General features: G+C 47.6%; 2 protein-coding genes across 2 annotated transcripts; both read right to left on the minus strand.

The window, feature by feature from the left end:
* Nucleotides 1-5,385: 5,385 nt before the first annotated feature.
* CGGC5_v004752 (uncharacterized protein) lies at nt 5,386-7,695 on the minus strand (the record flags this gene model as incomplete). Its single annotated transcript, XM_066151340.1, has 1 exon — nt 5,386-7,695. One exon carries the CDS (start codon nt 7,693-7,695, stop codon nt 5,386-5,388), a length of 2,310 nt encoding a protein of 769 aa, XP_066008893.1.
* A 3,481-nt stretch (nt 7,696-11,176) lies between these two features.
* CGGC5_v004753 (putative phosphoglycerate mutase) lies at nt 11,177-12,143 on the minus strand (the record flags this gene model as incomplete). Its single annotated transcript, XM_032022587.1, has 2 exons — nt 11,177-11,764; nt 11,817-12,143. The coding sequence occupies 2 exons, from the start codon at nt 12,141-12,143 to the stop codon at nt 11,177-11,179; spliced, it is 915 nt and encodes a 304-aa protein (XP_031893260.1).
* Between the last annotated feature and the right edge of the window lie 1,302 nt (nt 12,144-13,445).

Here is a 13,445-nt window from a genome sequence, read left to right on the forward strand (position 1 = left end):
TCCTGTTCCCCTGTCCCTAACCCTTCTCTTGCTCCCTCTGACCCTAACCCTTTCCTGTTGCTCTCTCTCTATCCTCTCTTACTCCTGATTATCTGCCCTCTTAAAACGCCTTTACTATCTACCTGCCGTCCTTTCTCTATCTAAATTCCTGTTTTTGTATTTTCCCTTGTCTCTGCTTTGCTCCTGCTTTGTCTATATCCCTCTAACTCTTGCTTTGTTACTAACCTCTTTGCTATATACTACCCCTAACTCTTTTTTCTCTTCCTTCTTCTTTCTCTCTCTTGCTCATCCTTTATTCCATCCGTATTTTTCTCCTCCTAATCCTTTCCCTTGGACCTCTACTTTAATTCTCGTTCGTCCTTTGTATTGTAAACTACGCCCTTCTAAACCTTACCTCTTCCTTTTTACTATCTCTTCCCTTTTATATCTTCACGCCTTCTCTTATCCTTAACTTATACTTACGCTTTATCTTACTATATTTTTATCTACCTCTTTTAAACTTTAACTTGTTGATTATTTTTACTCCCTTTATTCCCTGACCCTTTCGTCCCTATGTACTGAAATATTCTCCTTGCCATGAACTCCTTATTCTATAATCTCCTCTATCTACTTATCATCAACCTCTCTCCTATCCTTTTTGCTCCTTTAATTAAACTTATTCCTTGCTTCTAACGTCCTTATAATTCTAAATACTTATAACCCTGACTATATCTTTCTATTACTATTTTATTCTTGCCCCTTTCCCTTACTTACCTCTTTCTTCTATTTATCCCTAACCTTTTGCCTTTATCTGTCCCTAACCCTTTCCTTTTCTCTATCCCCAACACTCTTCCTTTCTCTATCCCCAACACTCTTCCTTTCTCTATCCCAAACACTCTTCCTTTCTCTATCCCCAACACTCTTCCTTTCTCTATCCCTAACCCTTTCCTTTTCTCTATCCCTAACCCTTTCCTTTTCTCTGTCCCTTGCCTCGCAATATTTACTCTCCTCTTCTATCTCTCCCTATCTATCCCCTTTAATCGTACTACTTCTCTGCTCTATTCTCTCCTGCTACTTATCTCTATCTTCCTTATACTTATACTTTTGCCGAACTATCTTCCTAACTATTTCTTATTTTATTACCTGCTATACTCCTACTTACCTGAACCTTAAATACCTACCTCCTTCTCCCTAACCTCTCTCTCATCTTTATTCTCCTCTACCCTTGTTACTTACTTGTTCTAACCTGTCCTGTTCCTCTACTTCTTCTTAACCCTTATCGTACCTCTCTAAATCTAAACTCTTCTATCTCCTCCTCGATTTTTACTGGCTTTTGCTGTACTACTCCTCTATTTATAAACTTTGTGGAACGGCTTATCTTTATGTATATGCTTATGACCCTATCTAAATGATTGTCTTTTTGTTTCCTATTGTTTTTGTTGCTATCTTACTCTCTCTTGTCTACCTCTATTTGATATCTACTTCTTATATCTCTTACCCCTTTTTCTTTTGCCTTTCCTTCTCTTTCTTTTCTCTTCCTATCTTATGTCTCTTTTATCCAATCTTGACCTTAAACTTTGGACGTCTGCTTTAATTCTCTATTTTGCTTTATAATATAAACTATATGCTCCTATACTTAACCCTACAATTTGCTGTTATATCCTCCCTTTTATATCTCCCTCTTTTCTCTACTCTTTAACTTATGCCTATATTTGATTTTCGCCATGTTACTATGTACCTCTTCTACACGATGTATTTATGCTATTCTATTAATGCTTAACCCTTATCCCTAACTTATTTATCTTATTTATATCCTGTATTTCCTGGCGTTTTCGTTTATATGTACTGAAATATTTCTGTTGCTACTACTTGTTTACTTTGAACTCTCCTTCCTCTACTTATTTTAAACTTCTACTTTATTCCTATGCTTTATTAACTAAATCTCTTCCCTACTATATATATCCTTATAATTCTAAACACCTTTTATCTGAATTACGTCCTTATGGTGCTCCCCTATACTTAAACGTTTCCTCTAATCTATTCCTAATTTGCTTCTTTTACCTGTCCCTAACTTATTCCTCTATCTATCCCTATCCTTTTTTTCTTTTTACCCCTACTCTTTTCTCTTATTTATCCCTACTTCTAACTATCTATTCTTTTCTTTTATCTATCCTTAACCTTAAAATATTGATCCTCTTTAACTTTATATCTTCTTAACTTTGTAATTCTTTCCTTTATGCCTCTATAACTTACAACTTATACTGTCTTTTGATTATCTTGTAACCCTTTTCTTACTAATCTAACCCTCTCTTACTCTCTTTTCCTGTTTCTCCTTCTTATATGTATGCCTTCTTCTATCTAACTGCCTGGCCTGTTTTCTCTTGCCTTCTCCTCTTATAACCCCTCTGTTATCCTTATTATTCTCTACTCCTCTCCCTTTATTATCTTATCCTTCCTACCTATGTTACCCCTCTTGTTATATAAACCCTTATACCTCCTCTTATATAATTGCTGGCTTATGCTGTATTGCTCCTTTATTACCTCTACTACTAATACCTCTTTTCTTCCCTACTCTCTCTATTAAATTAATTCTTTCCTTATTATTATAACTTTTAACGCCCTGCTTTATCGACTATCTACTGCTATATTGTAAATCCTCTTCTAAATAACTAACTAATATATAACCTGATTCCCCTGTACTCCTGCCTACTGGTAAAATGTGTCCTGCTACCCCTTCTTGCCATGCCCCTGACCTTATGATAAAATGGTTGTCTTTGGAACCTTATTCGGCTTGTTCTGTGTTAATTTATCTGGTGCTTACTATTCTTCTATATCTTGGTGTTATTTAATCTGTATATATTATGAACTTGGAATTTTGTATAATGCTGACTATCTACTTGTATTTGTCGTCCTGTTTACCCCCTTATCTTCATCTATATCCTTATATGCCTTTACAATTCTATTTGAATTGGAACTTTTGACTCTGGCTTTGGACTGGAATCTCTCTCTCTCTTACTTATGCCTGCTTATACTGACTACCTTACTTTATTAATATAAACACCCCTCTTGTTTTTCCTTTACTTTATCCTTAACTTTTATTCCTACTCTATTTTTAACTTTTTCTCCACTCTAACTCTTACTTTTATTTCTGCTCTGTTCCCAACTTTCTATTTCTACCCTATCCTTAACCCTTTTTCCTCTCACCTTTATTTCTACTCTATCCCAAACCCTTTTCTTTTAACCTATCCCTAACCCTCTTCTTTATTCTAACCCTTACCTTTATTTCTGCTCTAACCCTAACCTTTTTCTTTTAACTTATCCCTTACCTTTTCTCTATTCTATCCTCAACTTTTATTTCTGCTCTATTTCTAACTTTCTTTTAACCTATCCCTAACCCTTTTCTTCATTCTAACCCTCACCTTTATTTCTGCTTTATCTCTGACCCTTTTCTTTTAACCTATCCTTTATCCTTTTCTCTACTCTAATCCTGCCCTTTATTTCTGCTCTATCCCTAACTCTTATTCCTGCTCTATCCCTCACCCCTTTTTTTTACTCTATCCTAACTTCTAATCCTGCTCTATCTCTAACCCTTTCCCTATAATATATCCCAAACTTTACTTTTGACCTATCTCTAATACTTGCCTTTATTCTAACTCTCACTTTAATTCCTGCTTTATCCCTAACCCTTTCCTTTTGACCTATCCCTAACCTTAACTCTGTACGATCTCTGACTTGCTTATGCTCTCCCTCTGTGGGCTGCTATATGAACCTTCCTCCTTCTTTCTTACCTAACTCTGTTTACTTATTATTCCTCCTTGTTATCCTGTCTGTATATGTTTCCTTTCTCCCTCTAACTCCTTTCTTCCCTTTCCTACTCTATTATATACATTAACCATCTACCTTATGAATCTGCTATCTTTGGTTTGTTACTTATTAACTTCTCCTCTCTTACTTACTCTTCTAACCTTTTGGTTTATAACCTTTCTCGTCGTACTTTCTTGTTGTTTTGTGAACAACTTATAACTCTTTTTTACTATCTTACTCCCTTATCTCTTTCTCTCTATTTACTCTTTAATCTTCTTTATTATGACTCCTATACTCTTATGAACTCGCCTCTACGGACGAACACCTTACTACTCGGCCCTTTTGTTATACTATGCTACTATGCTATCTAATCTAAAACTGGTCCTGTTATCTTCAACTCTGTATCTGTCCATATTATGCTTATATTCCTATGTTCCCTTTTCGCTCCTATCCTTGCCCACTTTACTTTTGTCTCTTTCTCTGCTCTTTATATTCCTCCCTTCTTCCCTATCCCTTCTCTCCTCTCTATGCTTTACCCTTCTTGCCTCTACTTTCCTCTGCTCCTTGGATCCCCCCTTTCTTGTTGCTTGCTAATTGTATATCCCCTCTATTATCTGTTTCTCTACTCTATCTCCTACTTTTTCTCTACTCTATCCCTCCTAAACTTTACTTTATTGCTGACTTCTATTTCTGCCCTATTCTTAACCCTTCTCTTTGCTGTATTCCTGACTTTGATTCCTACTCTGACCTTAATCCTTCTCTTTAACCTATCTCTGACCCTTACTGTGTACTATCCCTGGCTCCCCTATACTCTACCTCTATGGGCTGCTAAATCAATCTCCCTCCTTCTCTTTTACTGAAATCTGTTTCTTTACTCTTCCCCCCTTGGTCTTCCATCTGTTTGTATTTCTATTTCTCTCTGTCTACCTTCTTTCTACCTCCCTTTATCTTTAACTACTGTCTGCTGTATAATTCTGCTATCTTTGGTATGTGATTCTTTAATCCCCCCTCTCTTGTTGACCTTGCTACCCCTTCTTGGCTGTAATTTTTCTCGGCGTACTTTGCTCTCTTTCTATAATAAATCTTTTACTCTTTCCTATTATCTTAATACTATTCTCTTTCCCTCTGCTTGCCCCCTAATCTGCTTTATTATAACTCCTATACTCTTACTAATTCGCCTTTGTTAACTGACCTCTTACTGTTCTGCCCTTTTGTTCTGCTACGCTATCTAACCTAAAACTGGCCCTGAAATCTTTAACACTACATCTGTATTATATTTACGCTCTTACATCCCCTTTTTACTTCTGTTTTTTCCCTTCTCTCCGGCCCCTTTCTCTGCTCTTTCCATCCTTCCACTGTTGCCTATACCTTTTGCTGCTCCTTGTATTCCCCCCTTCTTGCTCCTTGCTTATTATTCATCCCCTCTGTTACTCTTTGTCATCTTCCACCTCCTGCTCTCTGGTGCTATTAAATCTTTCTGTGTGAAAAAACATCTGATGCTCTGTTTTCTATTATCCTTTACTACTATACTTCCCTACTCCCTACCCTAAACTGTCGTACTCCTATGTACGGCGCCTACTCGCCCCGCCTTGCCCTGCCTGATCACCCCTCTGCTACGCCCTCTACTGCCCTCTGCCACAACTGACTCGTCAAACGGCACAACTTGCTTGACTGCACCCCTCCCCATTGGATCATCTGCCCTAACCACTCGTCGTCGTCCTCGGTGTTGTCACGGGCGTCGTTGTCCTTGGTGTTCTTGCGGCGCTCGTCGCCCCTGGTGTTATCACGGCTCGCCTCGCCCGCCGCCCTGCCCCTTACAACCACGTCGTCCGCCCATAAAAATGCGCTCTTCCGGTCCGTCTGATGGATGATGCCTCCTACCTGCTGCCAAAACGGCAACACCAACCATAAATACCACACCAACAACTCGCCGACCTCGCGCGGCAAATACCGGTGTATCACCTTGGCCGTCCCCGTCTGGCGGTAATTCTTGTGGTACGACGTGACGAAACACATCATGCCGTCGTGTGCGAACACGTTCCTGACCCCGCCGTTGGCCGTGTTGCTGTGTCTGATGCCTGCTAACTCGGGCGCCCGCGCCGGCTGCCCTGCCACCATGTGCATCAACATCCACAACCGCTCCCGGAACGATTCCAACGCCTGTCTGTATGCCTGCACCGTCCTCTCGCGATATGGGTGGTGACTATTGCTGCGGTTGGACGTGGCCTCCTCCGTCCTCTCGCGGTACGGGTGGTGACTATTGCTGTGGTTGGACGTGGCCTCCTCCGCCTCTCCTGCTGCTGCCACTGCCGCCGCCGCCGCCGCCGCCGCCGCCGCCGCCGTCCCTCGCGTCGGGTCTAACCACGCCCGCCGCCGTGCCTCCGACTCTGCGATGCGCCGTGCGATCCACCCCTTCCCCTTGCCCACCCACGCCTCGTTGCGGTCGTCGTGCAAAAACGAATACCCCGGCCGGTCCTGGCTGTGGTCGTCGTGCATGCTCTCCCACCTGATGGCGGGCAACGCTGCTGCCAACGCTGATCGGCCTCCATACCCATCGCCATGCTCGTCGCCGTGCTCATTATCCCTGTCCCCATGCCCATCCACCACCGCCAACTGCGCCAACAACGACCGCGCCTCCTGCGCCAACCCGTGGAACATCTCGGCCAACTCGCACACCCGCACCCGCACCCGCCGGAACGATATCCGGTCGCCGCTCCAATCCACCATCCCCGGCGCCACCGTGTTGAACCGGATGTGCATCCCGTACGTGCGCGCGTCGTAAATCCAATTCATCGCCCTGGGCTCGTCGTCCGGCCGCCCGGGCATCCGCGTCATGAACCGCCGCACCTTGTCGCGCACCAAATGGAACACGCTGCTGGCCTCCTCGTACGCCGCCTCGGCCCCTTTGGTCGCCGTCAACGCCACCACCTCGTCCTGCCGCTCCAACCACGCCTGGTACACGACGAACATCTTGGCCACCTTGATCACGGCTGAATAATTCGTCGTGTACTCCGTCGCCTGGTGCCACCCGCCGTCCTCGCGGATGCCTAACACCGCCAACGCGCCGATCATCGCGCTCTCCTTCTGGCTCTGCTTGTACGGGTCCTCGATGATGGCGATGATGGCGTCCAAACACATCCTCTCAACCTCCTCGACCTCCTCCGCCTGCGCGGCCTGCCTGCTGCCGACGTCCGCCTCGACACGGCTGGTGAACGCATCCCACAACGACCCCTGCCGCATGGTGAACCGGTACGGCGGCCGCTCGCGCTCCGGCCACTCGTCCATGCGGAACCATATGCTCACCATCTTGCGCCAAACCTCCTTGTACCGCTGCCACGTGTCGTCCTCCATGCGGTTATCGAACGGCCGCACCGGCTTCTGGCCGATCTCCTTCCGCTCCGCCTCGAACAACGCGTCGTGCCCGACCTTGTGCGGTGCTGCTGTTGCGCGTGCCTTGTCCGCGACGCTGTTGAACACGGCCCACATATTTCGTAACGTCTCCTCGCCGTCCTCGATCGGTTGCGTGGCCTCCTGCAACTGCGTCCTGTTCAACCCTTCCAAATCCCTCGTCCACCCGACGCGGTATAACCACCCGTTCGGCTCCAACTTTTCGTCTACTATACTAACCTCCTCGCGCGCGTCGGCCTCGAACCGCTTCTCTTGGTTCTCATGCAACGCGACAAACCACGCCGTGTCGTCCGTCCCCGGCCCCGATGGCTCGCTTCGAACGGCCACCCCTAACCCCCGCCCGACCTCGAACCACCGGCTCCCGGCGCGTGATGGGAAAAACCGCTGGCATGGCACCCCCGTCGCCCACGGCAAATCCCTTGCTGCCATGACCCTCTTCTGCACATTACCCCCCTTCTGCCAATCATTCTGCCATCCATGTTCCACCCGGCAATGCTCCTGCATGTTCCGCACGCGGCGACACATATAACGGCATGAATGGCAACGTAATCCATCGACTTGGGGTGGTGCGATGTGGGCGATGGGTTTGACTGTGGAGTCTGGGTATTGAAACGACTGCAAATCGGCATGGCTGCGGATGATGCCGGGAATATCGCCGACTAATCCGGCGACCTTGCTCCTGGCCTTGGCGGTGATTGACCGATGGTGATTGCGTAAATGTGCTGTGACTTCGTTGGCTACGACTGCATACTTACATAACGTGCATATCAAAATGGAATACTGCGTGTCGTGAACGAATGGCTCCATCTTTGGCTATATGTATTGGTTACTTTCTTCTATCTACTGTTTCTGACTGATTCCTCCTGTCCTCTCTTTATAAACTCACCTTCCTGCCCCTTAATTCCATATACTTTCTCCTTGATCTACTTTCCTCCCTGCTTACGTTCCATCGCTCGGTCGGGCTTTCTGGCCTGGCTGGTGGCCCTGTTATGTGATTGGCTGGTTAATGCGGGGATCGGGACGACATCACAAAAATATCTACTACCCTATTTCCCTATTTCTGGACTCAAATGGCGAAACAAAACACTGAAAACTGGATTCCCGTAATGACCCGGTTTGTGGCTTCAATTGCATGCTACTTTTGTCTATTTTACTCTGGGGAATCTCTACGGCTTTGTACCCCCTCTACGTGCCGGCTTTGACCCCCCCTCTCCCTGGCCCCACTTTCAATTCTGGTGGTGGCCACAACGGCTTTGACTTCAAGCCATCGCCCACGTAATGGCAGGTAGCAGGGTTAGGGTTAGGGTCAGGGTTCCCTTTCGGAACGCGTCGAGATTTCAATTGAAGGTGGAGACACTGAAGTCAATCCCGGCCAATCAGAGGACCCAGGGAACGCGTCGAGATTTCCAAGTCGGGCAGGGGGGGACCGGTGGGGCTCCGGACAAGTCGGGCCAATGGCTGTACACGGATGGCCGTATCTCGACGCGTTCCGGCATGGAATAACTGAGTAGATACAGAGACACTGCCACCTGCTGCGGCTCGAAGGCGCAAAAAAAAAAGAATCACCAAAGAAGGGCGAAACATACAACACCGGGCATTCGCCGGTCGTCACCGACCCGACTACTACTCCAGCCCTCACTGGCTTGTCTATGGGAGAGCGGACGGGATCCCGAATTCTCCAGTAGGTATGGTCGTATGTGGCAGAAGGGCGGCCGGGCTGGCTCTTAATCCTAACACTACCCCATCCCGTCAACTAACTCCTCGCCTTAGGTCAAGGACTTTGAGAAATAGTTATGCGCTAGAATTACTTCAGTATGCAGTTGTAGTCGCTATAAGCCTTAGCATCTTTTTGCTTTTCTACATGCTCAAGCTCTACGACCAGTCCATCCAGCTCCTGAGGGTTCTCTATATACACAGAGCCAAGCAGCGTGGTGGTTATTGTTACGGTCAGCTATCCGACAGTAGGGTCTGCTAACAGAAGCTGGAGATTGAGACGTAATAACAGTACACTTGGTCGTGGTCTGGGTCATAGGTCGTAGGCTAACAGTAGATCAGATCTTCAGAGGCTAAGGTGATCAGTCTTAGACTCAACAAGTAATTCGCAGTGAAGGTAAGCTGAGAGTATCCTGAGGATGAATACTAAGTTGATTGCTGAAGAGCTATGGAAGTCTGACGATGAGCCAGGCTCAGGTCATACTATATACAAGTTCTGCACAGTATCTCTTGTGGTGGCTATGTAGGATATCCGTGCTATCCAACATATCCATGGATAGCTGGGATAGCGGACATATCCAACATATCCATCTTTGCCCTGTATCCGTGCTGTTCCCGAAGTCACGTGACCTGTACCATAGTTCTTCCTTTCCCGATGGTTCCTGGTTACACCTGTGTTACTGCGTACATATGTTCTGCGTTAGCCGCCGAGATGCCAGGCGGGGCTGTTCCAACGTGTCATGCCTGTCGGGTCGTAACAGTTATTTAGTGTTCTGCATCCTCGCGAAAACAAACCCCACGGTAGCTGTCAGCGCCTCCACTAACAGCTCGTGTCGTGGAAATCCTACCACCAATAACTAACTATCTAGCCCCTTTCCTATGAGATTGGCAGACTCAAGACTAAACTCAAAGCGTTAGTTTATGCCTCTAAAGGAGCGTAGTGAGATTGCTTATAGTATAGTCCAAAACCCCAAGTCGTAAGGTTAGCCCGTCCAGGAACGAGGAGGAGCTGTGATGGCTCTGGCAACTGGTGCCCTTCATCTCGACTCATCTGAGATTGCAGTGAACAAGCCGAACCTTGACCTGTACCCTAAGAGGCACCAGGGAAGGCGTTTAGGGTTAGGGTTAGGCAGGGGGTGATAGGTGGGACAGGACGAGTTAGACCAACAGTTATACACCGACAGTCGTAGAAGATCCATGTGGGGTCGTTAGCTTTCCTTTTGTTTCCTTTTTTTCCCTCCTTTTTTTTTTTTCCCCCTTCCCTCTTTTGCGCTGTGCGGTGAGTGTGGTTGACGTCGTCCGCGACCGGCTGCCCCGCCCCGACCGGTCGTACCACCCCGCTCGGTGCCGCCGCCGCGGCCGCGTAATCTCGGCCATACCCACTTCGGAAACATGCGACAACGTCGTCCATAAGCATGCGCTACACAACTGAGACGCGGTGCGCCTCGCTTGCTCTGTGACCCGTCGGGCCCCCTCGCCGAGCTGGACGTACGTCGAAAAGGCCAAGTATAACAACGGTGAGAGATAGAATCCCCAGTCGAGGGCCTATCAGCTTAATCGGTCGAGCACTCCTCTAGCTAAGGAGAAGATCCGGGTTCGAGTCCCGGGTGGGCCTCTTTTTTGCCCTGATCTCAAATATCCAATCCGTTTTGTCATAGGCCTCTCCGTTGGCAAGAAATCCCTTGTTTTAGGGTTTATTTCGTTTATACTCTCAGTTCTAAGCCATCAGAGTGCGATACCTTACGTATACTTGGGAACATGTTCATGAAATTTCCTCTCCTGCAAGGAACCGCCTAGCCTCACATTATATACTATATCTTGGTCTCTCGTATCTCCAATCCCCGTTTATACTCTCCTTCCTCAGGACAATAGTCCTGTTGGCAAGATACACAACCTTTCGACACGACAGTCGACGTGTCCCCCGCGTGATGGCTCAGCAAGAGAGGCTGGTGGAGAAACGCATCACCTGGACGAAGGTAAGGTGTACACGGATGGCCGTATCTCGACGCGTTCCGGCATGGAATAACTGAGTAAGGCCGGAGGCCGTAGGCTGGTCGACGTCAGACTGAGGTCGTCAGCGTAGTTGTCTTCCTCGTGCGTGGTGGACATCCTGGCAATAGTGTCAATACGATCCAGCTTGGTATGTGGTGGGCGGTATTCACCACTTGATCTACCAGAACTGCTGACCCAGCACATTTTTCACAGCAGAATAGTCAAGAGGAAGGTTGAAATGTATCTGACTTGTTGTTAATCTCTAAACCAAATGAGATCATCATGTTGGCGTCGTAACTCTTTTTCCTCGGACTAGCACTGCGATGCTGGAGCCCTCTCGAACGCGGAACTCTTCCTGGCCCCCAGCCCGCAAGATGGCAGATATGGCATAAGAGTGGACTGTCAATGACACAAACTGGCTCGGATTGGTCGAGAATATCTCATCCAGAACCTGCTGCTTCCTTGCGACATGACTCTCTGTGGTCTCAAACTGATCTGCCTTCCAGAGCTGGTCTTCCTCAGTGAAGCCAGGTTCAATGATGTACCTAGGATAAGCTTCTTCGATCCACGTCCTCGAACTTCTCTTGTCACAAGTATGATCAGTCATACGCTCTCTCAGCCCTTCTTTGATAACAGGTCTAAACTCCTGACCTCTACCCTCGACCAGGTCGCTAAAGACAAGCTTGCTGGTCTCGAGGCAACGCCGAAGAGGACTGGTATAGAATGACTCGGGTAAGGGAACCCCTTCGGCAGCTGTAGCAGCTTTCCAGAAAGTACACAGGTCTGTAGCCTGAGTAATGCCCGTATCTACAAGCGCTGCGTCGAGCCATGAAACAACTCCATCGCCGTCAAGTCGAGACCAATATCTCTATTGCACGTTAGAAAGGGTCAGGCCGGCATCTCCAGAAGACGTTGCTTACATTCCACTCCGCCGTCCCAACCTTGGCCGCCTGGACATTGTGGTACCCGAGGCCGTGTCTGGTTAAGTAAAGCACTTTATAATCCACCCCATCAGGACTTTCATCGTTGAGTCGGTTGACGTGTGCCGCGAAACGGTCCCACGGCTTACTATTCCCGCCTTCTTGACTTTGGGCCGAATCTCCAAAAACCTTGTCAAGCAGACCTAGGCCGGCTTGCGTCGTCGCTTTGCCCCCGGGACTGTCCTCGGCTATTTTATGGTAGTCTATAAAGTATTCCGGGAGAATGGTGAACTTGTGTCGACAGATAGGATTAGCGGGTGCGGCCATTTTTGTCGCTGCAAGGAGTGCGGGGAAGATGGTTTGCGCAAGCATATTTCGGAGGTTGGAGGTCGGATGCAGAGATAGGGTAGACTGCGGGATAAGCAGCAGAGAAGGCTGGCTTGGTAACGACTTTGATGACTAAGTCATATTCTTCAGGGCATTTGCGGAAAAGACCCAGCCTCTCATCCTGCAAGACGGAACTCGGCCCCGGGCCAATGCCGCCCGAATCCCGTCTTTACGTAAGAGATCGGCCACACCACTTTGTAGCCAGGCGCGCCCAACGCTCGTAGCTACATTAATCAAGCCACGTCACGCCCATCCCACCGTCGCCTGTTGATATGTCGCTGTCTCGGTCGGTCCCCATAGTCATCTTTGTCGTCTCTGTCGTTTCGCATAGTCGGTGGTGTCTTCATTTCTGTCGTCTTCCACAGAAATTTCAAAGCGCATTCCGTTTGGTATCACCTGGTCACAATGCACGAGGACAACCAGACTCCATCGCTGGCGCCTCCCGCAGTGTACCCCGCACTTCCACTCACAATTAGTGATATACGGCTCGTAACCATCGACCCGCGAGATGAAAACGACGAGGACAGAGTTGTTTGCAGGATGAGCGTGGTAAATCTGGGAAGATGTGCCCCGGAATTCCATACGCTCTCGTACACTTGGGGGCCAGCGAGCCCTGAAGATGCCGCGAAGGGTGTCACCGACAACCCCTCTAATCCTGTCTGGATAGTCTGGGAGACGGGAAAACCATCAGAAAGGATATCTCATGGAGAGGTTGGTTTCGTCGCGTCAAACTTGAAAGCTGCGCTTCTCCGATTACGAGACAATTCAGATCTCTCAGGCAAGAGGTTTTGGATTGACGCGATATGCATAGACCAGAGGAACCTGCAAGAGCGATCCAGCCAGGTTCGTCTCATGGCCAGGGTGTTCAGGTCGGCTACCTCAGTTTTGATTTGGCTCGGAGAAGAAGATGAACACACTGCTAGGTCTTTTCACCTCATGGAGTCTGTCGCGGAAGCTAAGCCAGAGATGCTTCACCTTTTGACACCTCATCTTGTCATGCAACATCAAACGTGTGTTGACGAAAACACCAATTCTACGCAAATTCCACCTTTGCACAACCGTACATACTGGGAAGCTGCTAGAAAGCTTTTCCGTCGCAATTACTTCAGCAGAGTTTGGATAATTCAGGAGGTCGTCCTCGCCAAAAAAGCCACGGTTCTATGCGGTAGCCACATGACATCCTGGGAACATCTCGAATCATTCTCTCATTTCGTAACAACTACATCTTGGTCTCGCCATTTC

This window comes from Colletotrichum fructicola (assembly GCF_000319635.2).
Source record: "Colletotrichum fructicola Nara gc5 chromosome Unknown KSG_Nara_v1_contig03, whole genome shotgun sequence".
Lineage (NCBI taxonomy): Eukaryota > Fungi > Ascomycota > Sordariomycetes > Glomerellales > Glomerellaceae > Colletotrichum > Colletotrichum fructicola.